Source organism: Mixophyes fleayi, chromosome 3, assembly GCF_038048845.1.
Source record: "Mixophyes fleayi isolate aMixFle1 chromosome 3, aMixFle1.hap1, whole genome shotgun sequence".
NCBI classification, from domain to species: domain Eukaryota; kingdom Metazoa; phylum Chordata; class Amphibia; order Anura; family Limnodynastidae; genus Mixophyes; species Mixophyes fleayi.
In genome coordinates, this window is record NC_134404.1 from 328,296,951 (window position 1) to 328,321,382 (window position 24,432).

At 40.0% G+C, this 24,432-nt stretch overlaps 1 protein-coding gene across 1 annotated transcript; it reads left to right on the top strand.

The window, feature by feature from the left end:
* The first annotated feature begins 5,780 nt into the window (after positions 1-5,780).
* Positions 5,781-19,796, top strand: LOC142144906 (putative deoxyribonuclease tatdn3-A). The gene is made up of 10 exons (XM_075204231.1): positions 5,781-5,936; positions 8,751-8,783; positions 8,875-8,948; positions 10,445-10,526; positions 11,516-11,578; positions 12,571-12,680; positions 15,455-15,510; positions 16,752-16,864; positions 18,542-18,622; positions 19,183-19,796. The coding sequence occupies exons 1-10, from the start codon at positions 5,877-5,879 to the stop codon at positions 19,324-19,326; spliced, it is 816 nt and encodes a 271-aa protein (XP_075060332.1). The 5' UTR covers positions 5,781-5,876; the 3' UTR covers positions 19,327-19,796.
* The last annotated feature ends 4,636 nt before the right edge of the window (positions 19,797-24,432 follow it).

Genomic DNA, 24,432 nt, shown 5'->3' on the forward strand with positions numbered 1-24,432 from the left:
ACTGCAAGACAGCGGGCCCCCAGGTAAGTATGTGTTGCTGTTGCTCATGGGGGGGCAGGGGGCCACCATGATTTCTGAAGGCGGCCCTGGTCTTGTGTAATGGAGTGGTAATAGGTTACCCTAGTGTGATTAAGAGGGTGTTTGTGGAATTTGATAAGTTAACTGGAAGAGGTGGGTTTTCAGAGAACATCTGAAGGTTTGAGGAATAGAGGAAAGTCTTATTGTGCAAGGGAGGAAATTCGACAGAGTGGGGTGAGTCCGAAAAAATTCCTGTAACCGGGAATGGGAGGATGTGATGTGTGTAGTTGAGAGACGCAAACCTGGTGCAGAACGAAGGTGTTGAGTTGGCAGATATTATGAGATCATTGAAGAGATGTATGTGCAGTTTTGTTGATGGCCTTATATGTTTGTAGAAGTTTTTATATAATGATCACTTAGAGCACCAGATAATGTATAAGGAACCTTAAAATAACTTGTGTATTTATCAAAAGCCACCCCGTACAATACACATAAAGTTGCAGAGAACAGTATTTATTTAGTTATATAAATATTGCAGCAGTCCCAACGAAAACATTTAGGAAGTAAATTTAGTTCCATGGCAAAGGCAGCAGCATTAGATAACTGGTAAGTTATAGTTCACCAGTAGCAACAGATGATCTGCTCTCATCAGTGGTATAAAATATACAGAGGCCCTGGAACAAAATTAGGAACTGAACCTTGCAGTCTGCAGGTTTTTTTGTGCACAAAATATATAAATAGTAGCACCATCAAACAGGAGAATCTTGGATAAACATAATATAAACAGTTAGAGCTACTCCAGAATGTTGTTAAATGCCAACTGGCAATTCCAAGGTTATTTCCACAGTGCCAGTGAAAAGCTTCCAGAGAGGTGAATCATGGGGAGTAATTAAGAACTCTTCATTTTCAAAATGTATCAGTCGTGAACAAAAGAATCAATGTATCTTTCACTGTATTTTGTTTGGTTTAATCCTTTAAAGATCGTGTCCAAAAGGAAACTTTCTGAGCAATTACAGGAGATCTGCAAACTGACGCGTTTCTCCACTGTTTTTGGTAGTTTCACTAGAGGAAGAAACTGTAGGTGTTTGGAGGTTCAAATACGTGAACTGACCAATCTTTGCTAGGGTCAAATTAATACTTAATTCGTAAAATATTAAATAAATATTTTTGCTTAGATGTGCTGAGGAGTTTGTTTAGAACAATAGAATATATGAAATTAAGTGACAGATTGTCCAATCACACTATAGAGGCAGCAGCCACTGCAAGGAAGAAAGTTAAACAGTATCCCATAGGGATACAACAGTCTTAAGCAATATTAAACAGATATTAATCTCAAGGTCCAAACTATAGAGATAAATATGTAAAATGTCAAATTATTCAGCCATTAAAAGTTTGTGCAGACCCAGCTGCAATTATATTGCGTAACTCAGATATCAAAGAGAGAAACCCAATTGTAAAGCGCTACGGAATATGTTGGCGCTATTTAAATAAATGATGATGATGATGATGAACGGAGCCATGTGGTGATCATTTCCGCAAAGCCTAGGTTGATATATCTCCATCATAATAATGCAAATTACAGAGCACATAAAGTTGAATATTTCAAATAGAAATGTAAAAAAAATTGTATGAAAAATTCAAGATAACAGAAAGTGTCATCCTTATATTAAATAATGGGACAATTATCGTTGCAGAAATTAATGCAGAACGTCTCCACACAGGTCTAGATTCTTGTCCACCCTCTATCTTACCAAAAAAGGACGACTCTTAAAAAGTTTGACAGCCGACACAATAATCTTTTTCAAGAAAATGATACCACTTCTTTGGAAAGATGCAGCTGTAGAAGTTCAAAAGTGTATTCTTTCATAACTCCTGTTACAGAAGAATAGTTGTAGTTACTCATTTGCCCTCAAAGGCAATTGTTACAAAAAACAGACTTCATTGGTATAATATAATATTGTTAAGAAAAAAAATAGAGATCGAGAACAGTAATCTGGAATGGAAAAGCTGAAATGCCATCTTACAGTGTCAGGTCTCTTCCTATGGAGAAAACATAATGTAAATAAAAATAAATTTAAAAATACACACAAAGACTTTAGATCTGAGCTCTATAGTATTCAAACTATCTGAAAATAGATATCTCATATTAAAAATCCAATATGTTTCTCTACAACAGTGCATTTGGAATCTGTCACTATCCCTAGCAGCTATGATAATATGTTTTATAGCTTTCAAGCGTTAACCGTGTAAATCACATGTAAAAGTACATTACGAGATGTGTCCAGTTCTACAACACCAGCATATATACGGCAGGTTTGCGTTAGGAGCAACAAGTGTAGTGTAGAGATGCGGCTTTCTAGCGTTAGAAGTAAATGTGTAAGTCGCATTACGCTGTTTCTGCACAATATAATAATGTAATTTAAGTGTCCTATACACAATAGTGAATAGTGTCATTAATACATGTGAAAGTCAAGACATTTACAAAGTAAAATATAATTAAATACAAATTAATTTCACTTAATGTGAAATTAAGTACAATTGGTAATTTTACCCTTAAAAAATCCTTTCCTGCCACAATCCAAATGGAAATATCAATTAAGTCATGCAAATAGAGGCCTGTGGCTTCATTTAATATCACAGCCACAGTAATGTATTTATTACAGCTGGAGAGGTCAATCTGTAATCATCCAATCAGAAGTGCCTATCTAGTGGTGCTGTCATCATCAGTGTGTCACGTTGCAGTAGACCACGGCCACGCCTCCAGACAGGCGCCTATGCGTTTCTGGGCAGGTCTACCTCAGGTGAAATTATACAAACTTGCCATCACTGTACACGGCCAACATCATACTGCCCCTTCCCTTCCTGTTCCACCTCTCCTGTCGTATGGAGGTGCAAGTGTCGGATGCAACCAAATCAACATACTCATTTGCTCCTTTTTTGTGCGCTTGAATAAAGAGCGTATTGTATACTAAACATGTAGGTGTACGTCCAACTCATTATGTGCACTCGTAACTTTATGTTAAGTGGACAAGTAATACCCAATATAGTTATACTTGAAGTAAGAATCATTACATTTCTGTGTGATAAGATTACAGGTAATACATACATTTTTGCTGCATTTGTAACATCTAACCAGGTTGGTTTATATTGGAGCACATCGGTAGAAGTGTTTAAAAGTAAATTTATTTTGCAATGTCTAAAAAACATTAGGGACCATACTACTTTTTAGTTTATCCTTTTTAAAAAAAACAAAAAACGCTGAAGGTTTCTCTGCTATAGTTTAATGGAAGAGAAACCTTCAGTGATTTTTAGAACAAGGTAAAAGTCTCATCGCTTTGTGTTCCAATGTAAGCCTATATAAATATAAATGTACCCTCCTCTCTCGTATATCTGACTGCCTCTCCGCCATCTCCTCCTGGATGTCCGAGCGTTTTCTCAAAATTAATATCTCTAAGACGGAACTCATTGTCTTTCCTCCGTCCAGACTCCCATCCCACCACGACCTCTCTATTGTCGTCAACAACACCACCATCTCCTCTGTCACCCAACTCCGCTGCCTGGGTGTCACCCTTGACTCCTCTCTCTCTTTTGCCCCCCATATTCATGCCCTTGCCCAAGCCTGTCGTTTCCAACTACGCAACATCGCCCGCATCCGTCCCTTTCTCTCTCAGGATGCCACTAAGACTATCATCCACGTACTCATCATCTCCCGCCTGGATTACTGCAACCTTCTCCTCACCGGCCTCCCCCACTCCCATCTCTCCCCCCTCCGCTCTACACTCAATGCGGCCGCGAGACTCATCTTCCTCTCACGCCGCTCCTCCTCGGCCTCCCCTCTCTGCCTTGCCTTACACTGGATCCCCTTCCCCTACAGAATCCTTTTCAAACTCCTCACCACCACTTACAAGGCTCTCTCCAACTCTACTGCCCCTTATATCTCTAACCTCCTCTCCATTCACACTCCTGCCCGCTGCCTGCGCTCGGCCAACGATCGACGCCTCTCCTCAACTCTTATCACCTCTTCCCACTCCAGAATCCAAGACTTTTCCCGCGCTGCCCCCCTTCACTGGAATGAACTCCCTCGTTCCATCCGTCTCTCTCCTACTCTGTGCTCCTTCAAACGTGCGCTGAAAACCCACCTCTTCCTCAAAGCATACCAACCATCCACATAACCCCGCCACTCGCTCTCAACTCGCTCTCCCCCTTACCTTTCTGGCTCCCCCTGTGCCTGTTCTGTTCTCCCTCCCTTAGGATGTAAGCTCACTTGAGCAGGGCCCTCTTCCCTCATGTCTCCCTACCTGTTCTTCTGCTCCGTTTTTTGCATCAGCCTGCCTGGAGTTTCTAAAGTATTGGTATTTTTGTTTATTGTTTTGTACTGTTTCACCCTGTATAGTCGACTGTTTTGTACTGTGTACGGCGCCGCGGAAACCTTGTGGCGCCTAACAAATAAAGGATAATAATAATAATAATAATACTACTGATGTAGATCACGCCCCTACCTCCAACTAGTAGGTAGAATCCTAGGTTCCTTCGATCACTGTGTTCTCCAGGTCTAACAGCCTGGAGCATTTTTAGTGTGAGCAGTAATGATACTTTGTTATGAGAAAAAAAACAAAAAAAACATTGTACTGTAGCAACACTCCTAGGGGCTGATTAATTATGAGTTTATTTAGTATCCTGGTGTGCTGTGTTTATGCGCACATTACTGCCAATTACAGTAATAAACACTTAGCTCATTTTTGCTTGCAGCACTCTGAGTTGCGAGCAAAAAAATGAGAGATCATTAGCAAAGCATCACGAGGAAACACCAGGGGATGCTGCTGCTGCACCTCCCTGCTAATTGAATTGGCCTATTAAAGTAAAAAATATGGAATTTGAATACTGGTTCTTTAACTACATTGTTCAGAGTGGTAGCAGCCATAGTGCACCTGGTACCCATACGAATTGAGGCTGACTCATAGCGAATCCTAGTATTGCGTGCACAGAATTGGTACTTTCAGTATTGACTAGGAATAGATAGTGCTTTACAATTACTGTGTGGCTTAAACTCGATAACACTAGGAGCCAAATTCACAAAAGTGAAGTTCTTATTGCAAAATTAACATGGTCTTAAAATAACCCAAATTGCATTCAAATTCACCAATAAATGTAGACCTCTTTGTGAAATTTTAAAAGAGCAAATAGTAAAAAGTATATAGACGTAAGCCAGAGCATTGGTATATAAATAACAGGAGACATCCCAGATGTAACGAGCTACGGAATTTGTTGGCACTATATAAATCATACTTGCCACCTCTCCCGGAAAGTCCGGGAGACTCCCAAAATTCGGGTCAGTCTCCCGGACGAGCTGGCATTTCTCCCACATCCCGGAATTCACCGTGAATCACGCCATTTTGGAGGGCGGGAGGGGGCGGGGCGAGGCCAATTGCGTCATTTTGGCTCCACCCCCGTGACGTACATTACGTTTTCGCGCTGGGGGGCAAAATGACGCAATTAGCCACGCCCCCTCTCCCCGAAACAAGTTTCTGGGAGTAGGCGAGTATGATATAAATAAATGATGATGATGACATCTTTATTGAAACAACCCTCCACAGGTGAAATTGTAATATTTAGTGCATTAAGTCTATGGGCTCTGCACCAGGCAAGCTGAGCAAGAGGCTGGGTAATGCATCTGTCCAGATAACTCATTCAGATGCAGTTATTTGCAAATATGCTGACAAATAGTTTAATCCCACCTTTTAAATAGAGCACACAAGCCCCGCCCCCACCCAGTCTGTCCATAAGCCCCGCCCACTCGAGGCAATTACTATACGGCCACTGAGAACGTAAATCAAGGGATTCCCCGCACTGGCTCGGTAATGGCTGCCGGAGGTTTTGTGGACTGTCACTGTCATATGACAGCCGAGGAATTCATACAGGTAACTGTCAATCAACTCTGCCGGTACTTTATGTTGTGTCAGAGCGACTGGGCCGTCCGCTCACAATAACAGACACCACTGCTTAGAATGGTTTCTACCAATTGTCCTCAGTTATGTACATCTTGTTGAAGACCGCGGCCATTTTTCTAGTGATCAAGACGTATGAAATTGGAACCAATTAGCTCCACCAACATGTCTCCAGTAACAGAGACAAGAATAAAGTGTTTGTTTTCCTACTAAACACAATTTCCAAATAAATACAAATGTTAGCAAACGTTCAGTGACTAATTTTAACTACCCAACCATTGTTATATAAATGTGTCTGCATCCAACTATATCAAGTTTTTACTCCAGCAATTTCCAGTATGATTAATATTCTGCTACTGTTTTTCTGATTTTTTTCTAATTGCTGTAAACTGCGTTTAAATAATAATTGGAAATGTATTTTCAGCATCAGTTTAAATTGGAAAATAAGTGGTTAAAGCAGAAGCAGAAATGTGCAGAGTTGGCAGGTGTATAGGTAGCAGATCCATTGAGTGAGGTAGGTAGATGGTGCTAGATGCGTGGTTTGCAGACAGTACCTACAGTTACCTAGGGTATCGGAGGTTAAACCATACTTGCCAACATTTGTTTTCTGGCTTCCGGGAGATGCCGGCTGGGATGTGGGCGTACAGGGGGCGGGGCGCCGAGATCACGTAATTTCCGGGTGAATCGCGGCGTTTAAACCGAATTTTGCCGATCAGGGAGATTGCCACACTCGCCCGGGAGTCTCTCGCAAAATGCGGGAGTCTCCCGGACATTTCGGGAGTGTTGGCAAGTATGGGTCAAACATACACAACAATAAAACCACCTGCCAAATATTGTGCAGGACCCCCTTGTGCCATCAAAACAGCTCTGACCAGTCAAGGCATGGACTCCACAAGATGTACTTTTGAAATTAGAGAGCTACTTTTTACTAAAAGTACATCTCCCTTATATAATTAAGTATAATGCAGACCTGCTCAAAAACTTAGTATAATTAAAGAAGTCTTATGCCATTGGGACATGAGAGCTGCTTATGTGAATGTCTATAGTATAGAGTTCAAAAGTAGGTAAGTATGTGTAAGTTGCGAGGTGGGGCCTCCATGGCTGCGACTTGTTCCAGCACATCCCACAGATACTTGATCAGATGGAGATCTGGGGAATCTAAAGGACAAGTCAACACCTTGAACTCTGTCATGATCCTCAAACCATTCCTGAACAATTTTTGCAGTGTGGCAGGGCGCTTTATCCTGCTGGAAGAAGCCACTGCCATCAGGGAATACAGTAGCCATGAAGGGGTGTTCTTGGCCTGCAAAAATGTTTAGGAAGGTGATAAGTGTCAAAGTAACATCCACATGAATGCCAGGACCAAAGGTTTCCCAGCAGAACATTTCCCAGAGCATTACACTGCCTCTGCCTTCTTCCCATAGTGCATCCTGGTGTCTTCTCTTCCCCAGGTAAACAACGCACCTGCACTCGGCCGTCCACCTGATATAAAAGACAACGTGATTCATCAGACCAGGCCACCTTCTTGCTCCATGTTCCAGTTCTAGCGTTCACCTGCGCCCATTGGAGGCGCTTTCGTCGGTGGACAGGGGACAGGGATCAGTATGGGCACTCTTACCGGTCTGCGGCTATGCAGCCCTGTACGCAGCAAGCTGTGATGCACTTTGTGTTCAGCGTTTTTAGATATTGAACTTTATGTATTTTACTGAAGGAATATACAAACAATGAGAACAAAAGTAAGAAAAGTCATGAATTAATTAGTTTACGATGCAAACATGAGCTGACAGTTCCTAGTCACAGTGTCCAAGCTATGTGCGTTTCCTTAAGCTGTAGCTAAAAACAAATGAGGGAAAAACCATAGCTAAGCCTGTTGAATTCAGAATGCTAATATCTGCATTGTGAGAATAGAGACAGTCCCAATGGTGGTATGTTGTAGTGTTTTGCTCAGTTATTGATACAGGATGCAATTAAAAAAAAAATTATATTTCCGTATTAAAGGACTTTTAGGGGTATAATTATCACACCTTCTAAAAATGAAACGTGGATGTGTTGCCCATAGCAACCAATCAGATTTTAGCTATAATTTTTTAGACTTTACTAGATGAATGATAGCCAGAATTTGATTGGTTGCTATGGGCAACACCTACACGTTTACCGTATAAATATAGAAGGTTTGATAAATCCACCCATTAGTTTCACAAACCAGAATAGTTCAGGGAAAAACAGGATGTATGAAATACAAACTTGCACAGAGTATATATATATATATATATATATATATATATATGTATATGTATATATATATATATATATATATATATATGTATGTGTGTGTGTGGTCTTTTGCAAACAGCCATAGCGGCACACATATCAGCGAACTGATAAAGCTGCATATTATTTTCAGTGCCTGCTCACCTTTAATCTGTGTGTATGATCCGGTCAAGTGAGGTCAAATGCAGGCAAAAGAATATAATTAGAGTTTGTATACAGAATAATTTAAGATGGAACAATGGTTTGTGAATGTGATCTGTTAACACACTGTACTTCCCAAGGAAATCTGGAAATAAAAAACCCCAAAACAAATTGGTTAAACTTTGAACCATTGTCTGTATTCCCCTTGTGAGCAATGTACACTGAGACGGGATGTTCTATATAGCTAAATGTTTCCTTTTCATTGATCCCAATGGTTATCATTCATTCAGCTGCTTTCCCAAATACCACAGCTCCCGCTGTGCCTGTTTTGTACTTGTCCGATTAGTGACACTAACATAATATTTGCATTTCCAGGACACAGAGGAAATCCTAGAAAGATCAAGAAAAGTAGGTACAAATCTTTTTTTTTTTGACAAAAATTAAATTTAAAAATAAAAATGTTTAAATTGGTCCGAAAATATTTTGTTTTATCCTGTAGGAAGGAATCCAGGCTCTTGTTTCTGTAACAGAAAGCACAGGAGAGTTTGAAAGGCTTATTCAACTTTCAGAAAGGTTAGTTGCATGGGTTGGGTACGCTTTACCTATTAGCAGTACTTCGACATGGAGAAGCCCTACGAATAAAATCCGAAATGATGGAAAACCGATTGGAAAATGAACAGACTTACCTTCAACCCGACACTGGACATCTCCGATAAAAGCACCATGCTGACAGCAAGTGATTCCGATTGAAGAAGTGTTCGGCACTGCAGGCTGACATCATCGCGACGTCTGTCAATAGAAATTTAAAGTGGCAATGTAGGGTTAAGTGTTTAAACACTTAACCTTAGGGTTTCCCACATTGCCGCTTTAAATTTCTATTGACAGACGTCGCAATGAGAAACAATCAGATTCTAGCTGTCATTTATTTAGTACATTCTACAAAATGACAGCTAGAATCTGATTGGTTGCTATAGGCAACATCTCCAATGTTTCAAACCCGCAGTTTAGTAAATATACTCATTGGTCTATTTCAGGTGTTGGGTTTTACTGGCCTTTATTAATACTACCAATATTGCTGTCTATATGCATCTATACAGGGTACAATTTATTATGATTGTGACGTTTACATACAGCAACCTGTATGTAAAGATGGCTATATTATTTTTCTACCTCGTCACACACTTTTGAGGATGGTTTTGTATATTTAATTTTTTGGGGACTATTAGTTCTCTATAATTAAATAAATTCTATATATTTTAATTAAGGCGATTATTGTGCTAAGTTTTTATTTTTATTATTATAAATCGGGTACTAAGGAGGAATCTATATGGACCTAGGCTGCTTTTTATTGTATTAGGTCATTTTGTATTTTTATAATCGCATTATAAATTATTTACTATTGCGTTTATGGCTTTTGTACATGTGTTATTGAGATTATAAGGACATAGTATTAGTCATTTGAATTAATGTCTTAATGTTCTAATTACATGGCCCAGATATGTTTACATTCACCTTTATTTATTGTTATTGATGGTAATGCAATACGGGACCCTTTTGATATTTTAACACTAGTATCAGCTGCGCAATTCTGTATGGTCTGTTGACGTATGTTACTATAACAACATGTTGCCTAACTTTATTCATAACACTTTTATTGACAATGAATAATCTGAATAATGTGTTAATTGGCCTGGCGGGATCATGTGATTGCCTACCCAGAGTATAAACAGCCTCTATAATGACTCGTGTTACATTTCTTCTGATGAAACCGTCTGATTGGATGGAGAAAAGCGTCAGGTTTATGAAGACTTTCAATTTATTCCATCTGCTCCAGGAGTTTGTTGCTATTATAATCTGATGATTGGACAGTTATTTTATTGCTATTGTTTTTACAGTGATTTGTATTGTATTTTTTCTATTAAATTAGTTGTCACGACATAGTGCTGTCTATTTCTTTATTACTGGTTTAGACTGAACCATTTCCTAGTCAGTGGGTTTGTATATGTGAGTGTATAATTAGATAAATATGACGTAAATACAACTTAATGATTTCCTCATTTGTTTTCTAGTTACCCCAATTATCTCATGCCTTGTTTTGGAATACATCCAATTCAGAAGAAATCAGATGGTTATCACAGTGTCACAATAAAGGTTGGCATTTGTATTCTACTAACACTGTTACAAAATGTTGCATAAAATTCAGATGTGTTTTCCAAAAACTTCTCCGTGGCAGGGCCATCTTAACAACATTACGGGCCCCCTGGGCAAAGCAGTGCACCGGGGCCCCTATATATATATATATATATATATATATATATATATATATATATGTATAGAGATACAGATATAGATATATATATATAGATAGAGATAGATAGATGTACTCGCTCAGTGACCCTTGAAGGTTTTTTTTGCAGTTTTTTTTTTTGCATGATTATTTATTCTAATGAAGAGCCCTGCCTATGGGGCCCCCTTGCCCGTGGGGCCCCCAGGCACCTGCCCATTGTGCCCAATGGAAAAGATGGCCCTGCTCCGTGGGATACAATAAAAATGCTGCATGATTTTTAGGTTCTCCTGGTATCATCGGGGCTGTCAGTCACAAAATGTTGCTTGTACAGTGGACAGACGACATTATTACCTTTTAATTTTTACTGCTAATTTGTATAGCATCGTTGTATTATGCAGAGTTGTACTGAGAATATTTACTAATTCATATCAGTCCATGCTCCCTAAAACACACACAGTAGCATAGCTCCCAACTGTCCCAATTTCAGTGGGTCAGTCCACTTCTCATGTTTCATATGCTGGGTTTTATTTTCAGTATGTATCTTTTACTAATACAGTGGCTTGGTACCATGGTCTAGTCAGTGACATAAATATGTGGGTACTATTATATGACATTTTTGTGGTGTAACATACTGCAGGAAAAGGGGAGGCAGACAAAAATCCTATTTTATTTTATATCCTGTTCAAAGAGGTAACAAAAGCTTGCTCCATATGCGTGCCCTGATACCAGACACAGGTGAGCAGCGTTAATGTTTGAGGTTAGAGTGCCTTTTAAGGTTTTGTTATTTTGCATTTATCACATTTAACATAGTGTTACATATGTAAGTTATTTAACTGAATCTATTTATTTGCAGGATTTGGAACCTGCTCTTTCACAGTTTGACAAGTACAAAGATCATCTTGTCGCTATAGGAGAGGTAAGGATTACATTGTTTGTAAATGTGAATGCACAGGAATATGTGCGTATCGTATTACATGTGCACTAGTCATTTCCTAGCGAATAACTCTACACACAATATGTAGGACTTGTGTGCTTCAGTAAATATTTCACTATTTTATTATTTTGAATCTGTTAAAATTAGCACATTGTCATTTGTATTAGAATTTGCTGACTGATCCTCTTTTTAACCTTATACCATACATAGAGCTCATGTCAACTTGTTCACTTACAGATTGATTTAAATATTAAAACTAACCTGGGTGCTTAAACATGTACACAAAATACAATCCTACCAATTTGTGTGACCTCATCCAATCTGAATCACTCAGATGGGAAGAAGAAAAGGTTACCCCTAACCCGCTCACCCACATGTACCCCTCTTCCCCACATCACACGCCAAATAAACGCCTGATATTAATCTTATTTAGTTATGGAATGCTGATACATGCTTTAAAACTCTGTCACATTTCTGTTTGTTATTTGTAATTGTGATTGCTCAATAAAGTTTTTTCTTAAAAAAAAAAAAAATTGCAAATCTCATTTATAGACAATCTTGGTGCCGCAGTAATGTCACTGGTTCTTAGTGAATTGAAAATGCTTCTGTGACTGAGGCACAGTGAAAGCAGCCAGTTTGTGGGCTGAACCAATATTCATTCAATTGCATACATTCCAACATGGAATCGGGGCAACAAACCCAGCCCCGATCCTTACAAACACCACCCTCTTTCCTCCCAGAAACGCCCACTTTGGGGTGAAACTCCGCCCCTTTACAGCCCTTAAATCGGGACACCTGGGAGGTATGACCCTGTGAAGTCCCTAGGAACTAGGGCCGCATGCTTCTTATTTAAGAATACATAATGGCTGCTTCCGCTGTATAGCTGGCAGGTGCACTTGACAGTATATAAATATTGATCTTGCGTGTAATCGCCTCAAACTCTTTTCTTCTGATTGTTTGTTTTTCTCATACAGATTGGGTTAGATTTCACCCCCTGGCTCACCCCCAGCCCAAAAGATAGAGAAGAGCAACTAAAGGTTTTTCAGCTACAACTGGATATCGCAAAACGACTGGACCTTCCTGTGTCAGTATAGAACGTGGCAACTGAAAGTGTTCAATCTGAGCCTATATTACATCAAATATACTATGACAGATTGCAGTATAAATCAGGACAGAGCAGGCAATTGTCTGACTCAAAAAATTAACAAGCTATATGAAAAATTGGCAGAGTAATTAATCAGACATTTAGATTTACTAAAGCTTCTAAGGAAAAGTCGAGGTGTTGCCTACAGCAACCAATCAGATTCTAGATATCCTTTATCTAGTACATTAGAGAAAATGTAATCTAGAAACTGATTGGTTGCTATGGGCAACACCTCCACTTTTCCTTTTTAGAATCTGTAGTAAATCTACCCCATGGTTAGAATTTTGGGAGAGCAGACAGGACCTCAACCCCTTTGACGCCCCCAATACCCATTTTTTCACCATTTTTATCACCTCTGCTGCATGAGCCTTAGTTTCTCTTGGTAGCATAAGGGGCTTTCATTCACAAGGCTTCCAGTGATGTAAGTTGAAAGCCCCAAAAAATTGATTGTGCAGTGGATTCTGCAGCCCACCATATTACCGTATATATAGCGCCACCATATTACGTAGAGGTGTACAGAGAAAATTTAATAATTCACATCAGTACCTGGCCTGTTGGAATGAACAGTCTACATTGTCTAATACACATACATACACATTAGGGTCCATTTTTACAGGAGCCAATTAACCTACCAGTATGTTTTTGGACTGTGGGAGGAAACCAGAGCACCAGGAGGAAACCCACGCAAACACGGGGAGAACATACAGACTCTACACAGATAGGGGCCATGGTCAGAGCAACCATATAATCATATGCAGGATAGGAAAGAGGCACATGCTTGTAATTTGCATTGTTCACCATAACATCGTGTTTCGGCACTATGAATCCGTCTTTAGGTGTGAATGGATGAGTGCTAATCACTGTTAAAGGGAACCCCCAGCAGTCTGATAATATTATTGCCTGATCGGTCATGTAATTGTAGCTTGTAAGAAGCAATGTCGGCATACTGTCACTGGATTTATACGTAACCGATAATGCATGCAGACAATTAGTGAAACCAGCCTCTGACACAAGGAGCGGCTAAATTACCATAAGGTATAATAGTAATCGGATGTTTAGCAGAAACACATAATCGGAAAATAAGCAGTCCGACCACAACTGCAGGTATCTGAAAGTGGTTAATTAGATTATAACCCTATAATTACTGCATTAGCATAATAAATGACAAAATTACAGGTAAATCTGAGCAGAAAATGTTGTGTTAAATAGGAAAAGTCCAGTATCCAGGGTGTATTGAAAGGAAGACACTTAAAGAAACTATGGCATATAATTATCAAACCTTTTAAAAAGTGAAAGTGAAGGTATTGCCCATAGCAACCAATCAGATTCTAGATGTCATTTTCTATAATGTGCTAAATAAATGATAGCTGGAGTCTCATTGATTGCTATGGGCAACATCTCCACTTTTGCTTTTTAAAAGGATTGATAAATCAACCTCTATATCATCTAACAGGTGTATTGATTTTAATTCACAATATCCGATTTTATTCTGGCGATAGATGATAAATTGATATACCACTCTCAGAATGGGGGAGGAGAGGCATCTTTGGCCTCTGCTCTGGACCCCATCCTGTCTAGATCCAGCCCTGAAAGGACATACGTTAGGCTTCTTTCAGCTCTTCAGCTCTAAGCAGATCTCATAACACAGGCACGGCTTCTATCTGATGAATTTTAAGCCCACCCAAGGAACGGGAAGCAGTCATATCCAGAACATAGTGGGTACATTAAAAAAAGTGGGCACTGGGAAAAAAGCGCTGTTTTATTTATAAAAACAGGATAAGTAAGTTGGCTCAGTGGTTAGCATTTCTGCCTCACAGCACTGGGGTCATGAGTTCGTTTCATGGCCTTATCTGTGTGGAGTTTGTATTTACTCCCTGTGTTTGCGTTGGTTTCCACCCACAATCCAAAAAACATACTAGTAGGTTAATTAGCTGCTGTCAAATTAACCCTAGTCTGTATGTGTGTTTTAGGGAATTTAGACTGTAAGCTCCAGTGGAGCAGGGACTGATGTGAGTGAGTTCTCTGTACAGCGCTGCAGAACTAGTGGCGCTACATAAATTGATGATGATGATATTGATCCATGGCCTCTATGAAAATCTCTCTCTAATAGTTGGTCCTGACTACTATTTCCTCTGCACTAGAAATGAAAGTGTTAAAAGTTAACACCAATCCAACAAGTTTTGCATGTTGTAAAGTGCCCTGGAATTTGCTTGCTAGCGCTATGTAAATAAGTGATATTTGTAATCATTATGTTGTTTGCATCACAGTTAGATGAAGACAAGTAATTATGTAAATATTAATAGCACCAATAGAGCTCACTATTCAGCAAAACAACACCGCAGCCTCAATGTCCTTTGGTCATTGGTTCTCCCTGCCCAAATGCTGCCCCAAAATGTGGATGAGAATAGCTCATCTTGAGAAGTCCACTCTGCCTTAGTGTTACAACAAAAACTTAACCTGTTGTTTCAGTTTTACGGCTCATTCTTTAGAATCTGTTTATTTGTGACATACTTGCTAATAACTTAATTTCAAAAATAAGCCTCAAACATTTTTACATCACTATTTCAACCATGAAGAAAGTTGCAGTGGGACAAAATGTTGTATTGTATAAACCTGTTCCTCCTAACATGCAACATTTTAACAACTGTTGCACCACTGTGTGTATCACTGTTGAAATAAATGTTTATTACTTCTTCATGTTTTCATACTGACAGAAATGTCCATTCCCGATCAGCTGGAAGACAAACTATAGCTTTTCTTAAGGAACAAGGTAGGAACATTGTAATGATAATTTGTTTATTGTTCCACCTATTATTTCATATGGAAAAAAATTACAAGGAACAGCAGCTACTCTAGAAGAAGGTTGTCTTGGGTATGAAAGGTATATTAGTTATAGCTAATTACAGGGTGATGTCATCTTTAACGAAACACCAAAAATTGACTACAATTACCGCCTATATGTAGGAATAAATAATACTCTACTTGGTTTTTAGTGTCATTCACTAATCTTGATTTAGCTTTCTTTATGTTATTGGGCCTTTGAAGAATACTTTTCTACTTTTTTAATTAAACTTTATGTATCATCAGTCTTTGTATTGGTAACATCAGTTACACATGTAAGGGGAAAAGTGGTGGTAACAGATTTTTTGCAAGAAATTATTTCCAGAATTGGAGCTCAAAGATGAAATGCTCTGCAAAAAAAAGCAGTTATTATATATATATATATATATATATATATATATATATATATATATATATATATATAGTGAAGGCAGATATTGTTTAGACTGAAAAACCATTCATGAGAATGCATTAAGGTTTGCAAATCATTTGACTTGAACACATCAACAGATCCAATTTGGTAACTAATGTTGTAAGGGACAGTTGGTGATTAGTTGCAAAGAGTTTACTCTTAGCTAATTAGCAGATGGTACAATGTATAGCTGAATGTGCTGTACAATATGGAACTATAAGATTTTCATACAGTCACTGTATGTTCCTAATAAAATAAAGGAAGCTCCATTCAAATATTATGTAGCCTAATTAAAATCATCATACTGGGTGCAACAACTACTGTATAGGTATTTGGTTGAAGTTGCTATCTAAAACTTAAAAACCTACTCCTGCTGGCCTTTGATGTGTTCTGAATACCAAACCCTCATTGGCAATATCTGTAACCATAAAAAATAATAAGTGCACAGTTGATTTTCATGGTTACAAATGTTTCTCAGGAAAGCCAATTATTCACAACCTATCTGACAGATGGCAGCAAGAGTGTGTGTCTGAGTTTTCAACAGACAAATTCAGACACAAGATGTAGACATATCAGGAGTTATCCCAGCATAATCTTTTTAACTATGAAATATAATTTTTAAATGACGTTATCCATTAGTAAAAGGTGAGTTTACCTTTTATGCAGCTTGTGTTATAGTTGAAACTTGCTATGATCTTGCAATCATGTTGATATGTATTAAATTGATTGATAAATAGATAATATTGTGTGCATTTTAGGTGTTGAGAAAGTCTTGCTCCATAATTTTGCTGGTCGTCCATCGGCTGCCTTGGAGGGTGTTAAGGCTGGATACTTCTTCTCCTTTCCTCCCGCCGTGACAAAAAATAATCAGGTAAGATACCAAACAGGATTCCTAAAAGTGATATAATCCCTGACTCACTGACCAATCAAAAACTGAGCAGGGTGCAGGTAAGTCCTCGGCTATCTACCATTTATTTTCTCTTCATAGCTACATATAATGCATTTAAATAATTTTATCTTTACTGACAGTTTTCATGGGTCAAGTGGTGACAATATAAAAACCTTTTGAAATGCTAAATGGTCATCTGAGTTCTGATGCCCATTCTTTTGAGACTCTGTGTTTGCCTTTTTATGTTGTTGGTGTAGTTGACTGGCAGTGTGGTGTAGGTGCCTGCCCCGGGCACCTACATCTGGATCAGTCACTTTCAGGATAGCGCAGATCTCCTCAGCCGGTAGATATAGAGGGAACAGATGCCCCTGCACATGCAGGCTTAGTATGAATGCAGATGGCGAGCAGTCGACACGGGTCTAGTAGTACGGTACAACCATAGCTGTTAGAGAAGGAAGGGGCGCCAGGCAATCTCTCTGGATTAAATAAATGCCCAATTTTATTACCTTTTCTTTTATTTAGTCTTACATACTCTTTCCCTCCCCCTCCCCCATTTCTCTCCCCCCTTCTTTCTCTACCCCCACCCCCCCTCTCTCTCCCCCCCCTTTCTACCATCTCTCTCCCCCTTCTCTCTCTCTCCCCCGCCCTCCCCTCCTACCCCCCCTCTCTCTTCTCCCTTCCCCCTCCCCCCCCTCCCCCCTCTCTCTCTTCCCTCTCTCTCTCCCCCTCTCCCCTCCCTCTCTCCCCCTCTTTCTCTCCCCCCCTCTCTCTCCCCCACACTGTAAGTCTCTGTATGTTGCCCGTGCTGTCACTCAGCATCAGGTCTCACGCTCTGCAAGCTGTCACACGTGGGTATCTCAGGGGCAAACTTGATTCACATACTCCTGCTAGCGATCTCCCTGGACCAGGCTTCCCAACCCTTAGTACTTGATTCCCCAACAGGTCAGGTTTATTACACTGTGTCCTGGTCTCTTACACTGAGCTCTCATACACTCACCCTGGGTCCGGCTCCTCACTGCACTCACTGAGTTACGGAGCCTCCCTCCCAGATATCAGGGCGTTCGGCATGTCTTGGCCTCACCACAGTCACATGGCATTTGGTGGCTTATATCTCCACACCCAAGAACGCGCTCGCTTTGGACTTATGCGAACGGACCTGAACACGAGCTCACTAGCTCAGAACTCACACATGCACTTCCACTTGCACATGCCCCAAATCAACTTGACTCACAGGTGGTTTTAAAACCCCCAATGCCACTAGACACTTTCTGCCCGAGGCTGGTACCTTCAATGCCACAAGTCATCACCCACATAATAATACATCCAAAGGGGCATTACGTTGGTTTTATATAATTGCTGTTTACATGAAATTCCATTGAAATAAATAAATGATAAACCTCCCCACGTCCCCTTCATCCGCGTGTTTGCCATATTCCTACACATTTGTTTTGACTAAAACAAAACAACAAAAATTAACAAAAGTCGCAAAACGAAAAACAAAGCAGCAGCAACAACCAAAGTTCCTGTGTGATAGGGTGAATGTGATGGGTTTATGGAATTGTGTCTATGTATAACCTACTGACATCCTGTACAATTCACTATCCGTTTATCAGGCAGGATTCGGAAAAGCTATAACCACTTTATTCTTACTATGAACAGAGAGAAAAGTTAATAAGACAAATCCCCCTGGAGAACATCTGCTTGGAGACGGACTCACCAGCACTCGGACCAGACAAAGAGGTAGAGAGATAAGACTGAGCAGTGATTACTGTCGGTAAACAGGTGGCAGCTTGTGCGGAAGAACATGGCAAAATAATTGCACACAGATGTCACCTGAAATGACAAATACAAATATATTAACCAGAGACTAAATGCATCCATCCGCTGTGTGCAAAGAGCAAGATACAAGTTATCCCTTCATCAGCAGGAAGAGAAATGATAGACACCCAGGGGTTGTTGTTCCCCAGTACGTTAACCCATGGCAACATGACAACAACTAGATCTGATCTGTGTAATACAGTGATGGGTAACCCTGTGTACTTCAAGGCCCTCCAACCTCCAGCACCCCCACATCACTCATCCCAAAATGCACTCACCTCAGGTGCTTGACCATTGTCAAAGGCATTGTAGTGCTCCAAGGTTACAGGCGAAAACAATATCTGCATATGTAGAGTTCATGTGGATTCATTGCCTCAACATCAAAGGGTCTTGGGGAATTTTTATTAAATGTCAACAACTATGACATTGGTTTAATCACTGCAGAAAATCACAACCCCACAGATTAACTCTTTTTATTTCAGGAACGAAATGTACCATCAAACATTCACATCCCCTGTGAATATATTGCCGGTGTGAAGGGTCTTTCACCTGAGGCCGTCCGCCAAGCAACAACACACAACGCCCTGCGGCTTTTTGCGAAAATTAGGCACAAGCTGAATAGATAAATATTTATCAGGATTCTAAGTAGTATTTAATGTGAATAATAAATTGGAGTATTATCAGATGTTCATAGCACAAACCCCACCCGGGGGACATCAATCATGGGATTGCTTTGTCTGTATAATCTAAAATGCACATTCTTTATTTTTCCATATGTTCTGCTAAAATAAAGGCAGTTATATTAAAACGGCCGCTAAACATATTTTTAATTGTATAAATATATATTGTGTAAACGTCATCATAACAGAAGCTGCATATCTGATTTTGTTTGAATTTGTATATATGTATAAAATAAACTCAATGGAAGAGGTAGTGTAGTCATAATATAGGATAACCCGGTGTGCCAGGATGGAGCTCCTATGCCACCCAGTCTGTTGTGTTGGGGACCGGCTGGGCTTGCCTTCCACTGTCCCCTTTTCTTTATCCCTAATGCGCCTTCTAACCACAGTAGGAGGGCTGTTGTTGCTGCAACCACTGGACTCCTTAGCGGCACCTAGAACTGCGTCCTTCTTGGTATCTCGCTGCTAGTGTGCCCCCTTGCTGGTACACCTAGGCTGGTACCCCTGACCTCTTGCCTTCAGATCAGGGTTGCTGTGAATGGTTCCCCCTGGCCTATCACACTGACCTGCAGGGTAGCGGGCAGAGCGTTGGTACTAGACCCTGGGTCCCAAGCTCAGAACAGCCGCATAACGGATTACACTGGGTCTAATCTTTAGGTCACAGGAATTACAGCAGGTAAGTAGGCGTCAAGGCGGGTTCCTTAAGCAGTGATGTTTATTAGCTCAGGAAGTCCTGAAAAGGACAGTTACACACTCGCTAGTTTGAGGTACTAGTGATATCCAGAAAGTACAGATGGTATAATGCATAATGCTCTTTAAATACAATTTTGGACACTAACTTGGCAGGAGGCAATCTGGCCTCCTGCCCCCTGAACCAATCCAAGTGCTTTATGCGGCCTGCACATAAATCAGCCTGGAGGGTTTAACACCTTTTTACATTGCTGCTACCAGCACTACTAGGTCTTAGGTTTCCTATTGACTGATTACCATCAGGATATAACATTTCTATTATCTTGATTTGTACGCAATTAAACCTTCAAAATCCACATTCATCTATGATCACCTGCATAGGGAGTCTATCAGCAAGTATAATTACCTAAAGGACCAGAAGACCACTGAGTAAACAAATTCTCAGCTATAAGGGGGGGGGATTTAATTGGCCGCGTTTCTGTTAAAAGTAACGCGGCCTGCGCATTATTACAGTTATTACGGTAGTTCTAACGCCGGCTTTTTGCTCACAGCTCAAAGCCGGGTTAAAACTACAGTAATAATGGTAATAGTTTTAGTGCAGCGGTACTTAGGGGGGAATTGAATTCCCACCATAGTGTTGTGAACTTCCTTTATGAATTTCCTTATGTGCATTGACCTGAATACTATATATTATATTTTTCAGTGCAATCAATATTAAACTGTTATGTTGCTGCAACATATTTGCAACAGTTACATCTGCAACAATAAATATTTATGAGAGCAGTATCAGTTCACAACACTATAGCTGAGAACTTCAGTTTAAGCTGGGTACACACTACATAAATTTCAACCAACTTTTTATCCCGAGCGATTTTACATGTGATCGATGGTCCGATCGCTCGGTCCATGGACTGCATACACACTAGCCTTGTTTAGGACGATAAAGGGAAGAGCGGACGTCCTTTTAGTGACTTTTTACAGCCATGTTGTCGTGAGCAATGACTGTAATTTCGTACTCACTGTTGTGGATCGGTCGGAAGTTTATACACACTACACAGCGGAAACGAGATTGGAACGAAAATATTAAATGGTACGACCAACCAAATGAGGCGACAATCGTCCATTTGGGCAGACTTTCGACCATCATGTCACTGCACACACTGACCCGACTTTTGAACGAGCGGTCGTATGTCGGCTGACTGAGCCGATTATTGGATGAAAACCCTGTAGTGTGTACTCAGCTTTACTCAGCGATCTTCTGGTCCTTTATGAATTTCAGTATGTGCAATGACCTGATATACTGTCCACCTCTATATTAGTGGCTGGAATTTATTTTGCAACACATCATCGACTCATTGACTTATTCCTAAGCAAGAGCTTTACAAAGAGGATTACCTAATATATACATACACCTGAACTTCTCATTTACTCCACTAAGTTTTAATATTTCATTTTTTTTAAATATCAATCATTTTAATCTATAATAATAAAATTGTGTTATGTGTGTTTATTTCTTTCATCATGTCTATGAGCAATATAATTTATTAGAAAAAGGTTTCGATAATATGAGGAAATATATGAACCATTTACCATCTTACAATATATATGAGATGCACCTTCCCCAGTTAGATTCCTTTTATTCTCCTTCCTTTTTTCAATACACTAAGGGATAGATTTACTAAGCTGTGGGTTTGAAAAAGTGGGGATGTTGCCTATAGCAACCAATCAGATTCTAGCTATCATTTTGTAGAAGGTACTAAATAAATAAAAGCTAGAATCTGATTGGTTGCTATAGGCAACATCCCCACTTTTTCAAAACCGCAGCTTAGTAAATCTAGCCCTAAGAATTTATACTGCAGGAAGTAGCACCTTCAACAATTTTGTTTGCAACATTTTATCAGAAGTAAGACACCATTATCCCGTATTTGGGTTAAGTTGTGTAAATTATTTGTTACACACATTAATTTTAAGTAATCTAGGGCGGAAGAAACTTCATCTCGTACTAGCATTTCCGAAATCTGTCAGGTATGGCTCTTTCCATGTATGAGAAAATTGCTGTATTACTTTGTACAGTGCTACAGAACGTGGAGACTTTATATACATGTGGCCTCAGGAACCAGGGTTACTTCCTTGTTTGTAGAACCCAGCATTGGGCAGTTTTTATCGCAGAGGGCGGGGCCAAAATGACGCGATTCAACACAAAACGCGTCATTTTGACGAGCAAGTTGAAGTATGTGGGATACTTGCCTGCTCTCCCGGGAGACCTACCCAAATTTCGGGAGTCTCCCGGACATTCCGGGAGAGTTGGCAAGTATAATTTACATAGAACATTTTCACAATATTATCAATCTTGTCACCAACCATACAATTGCACGCAGCCTTTGGACACCCTTGGTCAAATTGCATGTTTTATTTAATCTCTAAATGAAAAGGACATAATGCCAGCTCTGCAGGGTACAAACTTAAACATGACATATGTCTGCACATTTTAATGCACAATCACTATTTTAGTTTTCTGAAATTAACAGATAAAATGGTGCAAAACCCTGTCAGTCAGTACTTGGCAGAACCCCCTTTTTTCCCTGAAATCCCAGGTTGTAAACTTTTCTAGTAGCCAACGAATTGTCTTACTGATCTTAATTTAGGAATTTGTTCCCACTTTTCCTTGCAGGATTCCTCTAGGTCAGAAATATTCTTAGGTGACCTTGGATGGAGATCTCTGAACAGCTTTCAGTAATATTCAAGTCTGAGGGCTCTGAAGGTCGTTCATAATAAATTCTCGCATGCTATTGGGTTAGCAAGGTTGTTACAAACTCACCTGTCCTGCGCCGCGATCCTCTCCTCTCCCGGGTCTCGGCAGCATTGTCACATGACCCTGCAGGGCGGGGAATTCAAAAGCTGCAACTACTAAAACCCTGCTCTGACGCCTGGGCAGCGTCAGAGCAACTTCTTCCTGTTCCTGACTTGGCGTTTCTGTGTGATTCAAGTGTACCAGACCTGCTTGCTGACTATCCAGACTCTCTGCTCCAGTGTACCAGACCTGCTTGCTGACTATCCAGACTCTCTGCTCCAGTGTACCAGACCCAGGCTTGTTGTCCACGCATAAACCCGTATCCAGTGTACCAGACCTCGGATATTCCTGACTACGTCTCTCTGCATTCCCGTATTCTGATCCTGCTATCCTGACCACGGAGTGGTTCATATTAATCTTTCGGTTTCAGTGTGATCGTGAGCTACCTCCCACATCCTTACCTCTAGAGGAAGACCAGTGGACTGCGACCTGCGATCCTCCGCAGCGAAGCCCATCCCGGCTTGCAGCGGTTCTTGGTGAACACCAGGGGGTTTGTTAGACTGCGCACCACCGGCCGGCCAGCGCTGATCTAGAGTAAGGCAAGTACCCCATATGTTATTACCTACTTTACCGCATTGTTACACACTTTACATAACTGTTACAAAGGTGCCTCTGCTTTAAATGTTTTTCACCAAATGTATTGACATAAAATCTAATTTTTGCAGTATGCGTAATTCTTACATCTATCCTGCAATCAGCAGAAAACACCCCAATCCACCAAGCTCCTCTATCAGACCGGGCAGAAGTTTTCACCTCCGCAGTTGCTATGATCTTGACAGTTGTACAACAGGCACGCAGTTTCCCAGCTTCTTAAATAACCTCACAGGCTGCAGAAAAGCCATGTGTAAAATGTGTTAGACGAGGTACATTTAAATGATTTCAATTTTGGAAACACATTGTAATTTTTCTGTTTTCTAAGCTATACTGATTAATGACTAAAGAAAAATAAATGAAGAAAATAAATGTATTTAAGATATTTAGTGTATGTGTCATTTTATTAAGGTAACAATAGTTCAGGTAAAGTCACTGGTTTTCCCATTGATCAAAGTATAGCTGTTGCTGGCAGTGCCCATTTCACGCGTTTCACAGTCAGTATTTTGTATGGTTACTTCTTTGTACTGGTTACACCAAATGCCCGCTACCTGAAAAAGATAGAAAAATGTAAATATTTTCTTTTAACTCTTCTCAGAAAAAAAACAAACAAACTGAAAAATCAAATAGAGAATGTTTTTGTAGAGTCTGTTCACACTGGTCAACTGTGTCACCCAGCATCACATTAGGATATAACCTTTTATTCATTCCAATTGTTCTGTTTTTCTATTGAAGCCAAACTCGGTTGAGCCTAATTTCCGATTAAATAATTGGGCACCGGGGCTGTCTATATTTTATGTGTCATTTTTCTACATTTGTTTTTATTATATAAATAGAACTGCACTTGACAATGTTAAAATCCTATAAGGGTAATTGAAGAACCTCCGAAAAATGCAGTCAAACTGCTTTTATTTTTGTAC

Bases quoted from the DNA above. Each gene is read 5' to 3' on its own strand.
- LOC142144906 (XM_075204231.1), top strand. From the start codon at position 5,877: ATGGCTGCCGGAGGTTTTGTGGACTGTCACTGTCATATGACAGCCGAG. The intron at 8,949-10,444 runs GTTAGTTGCATG...TTTGTTTTCTAG, and splicing joins CTTATTCAACTTTCAGAAAG to TTACCCCAATTATCTCATGC. The intron at 11,579-12,570 runs GTAAGGATTACA...TTTCTCATACAG, and splicing joins ATCTTGTCGCTATAGGAGAG to ATTGGGTTAGATTTCACCCC.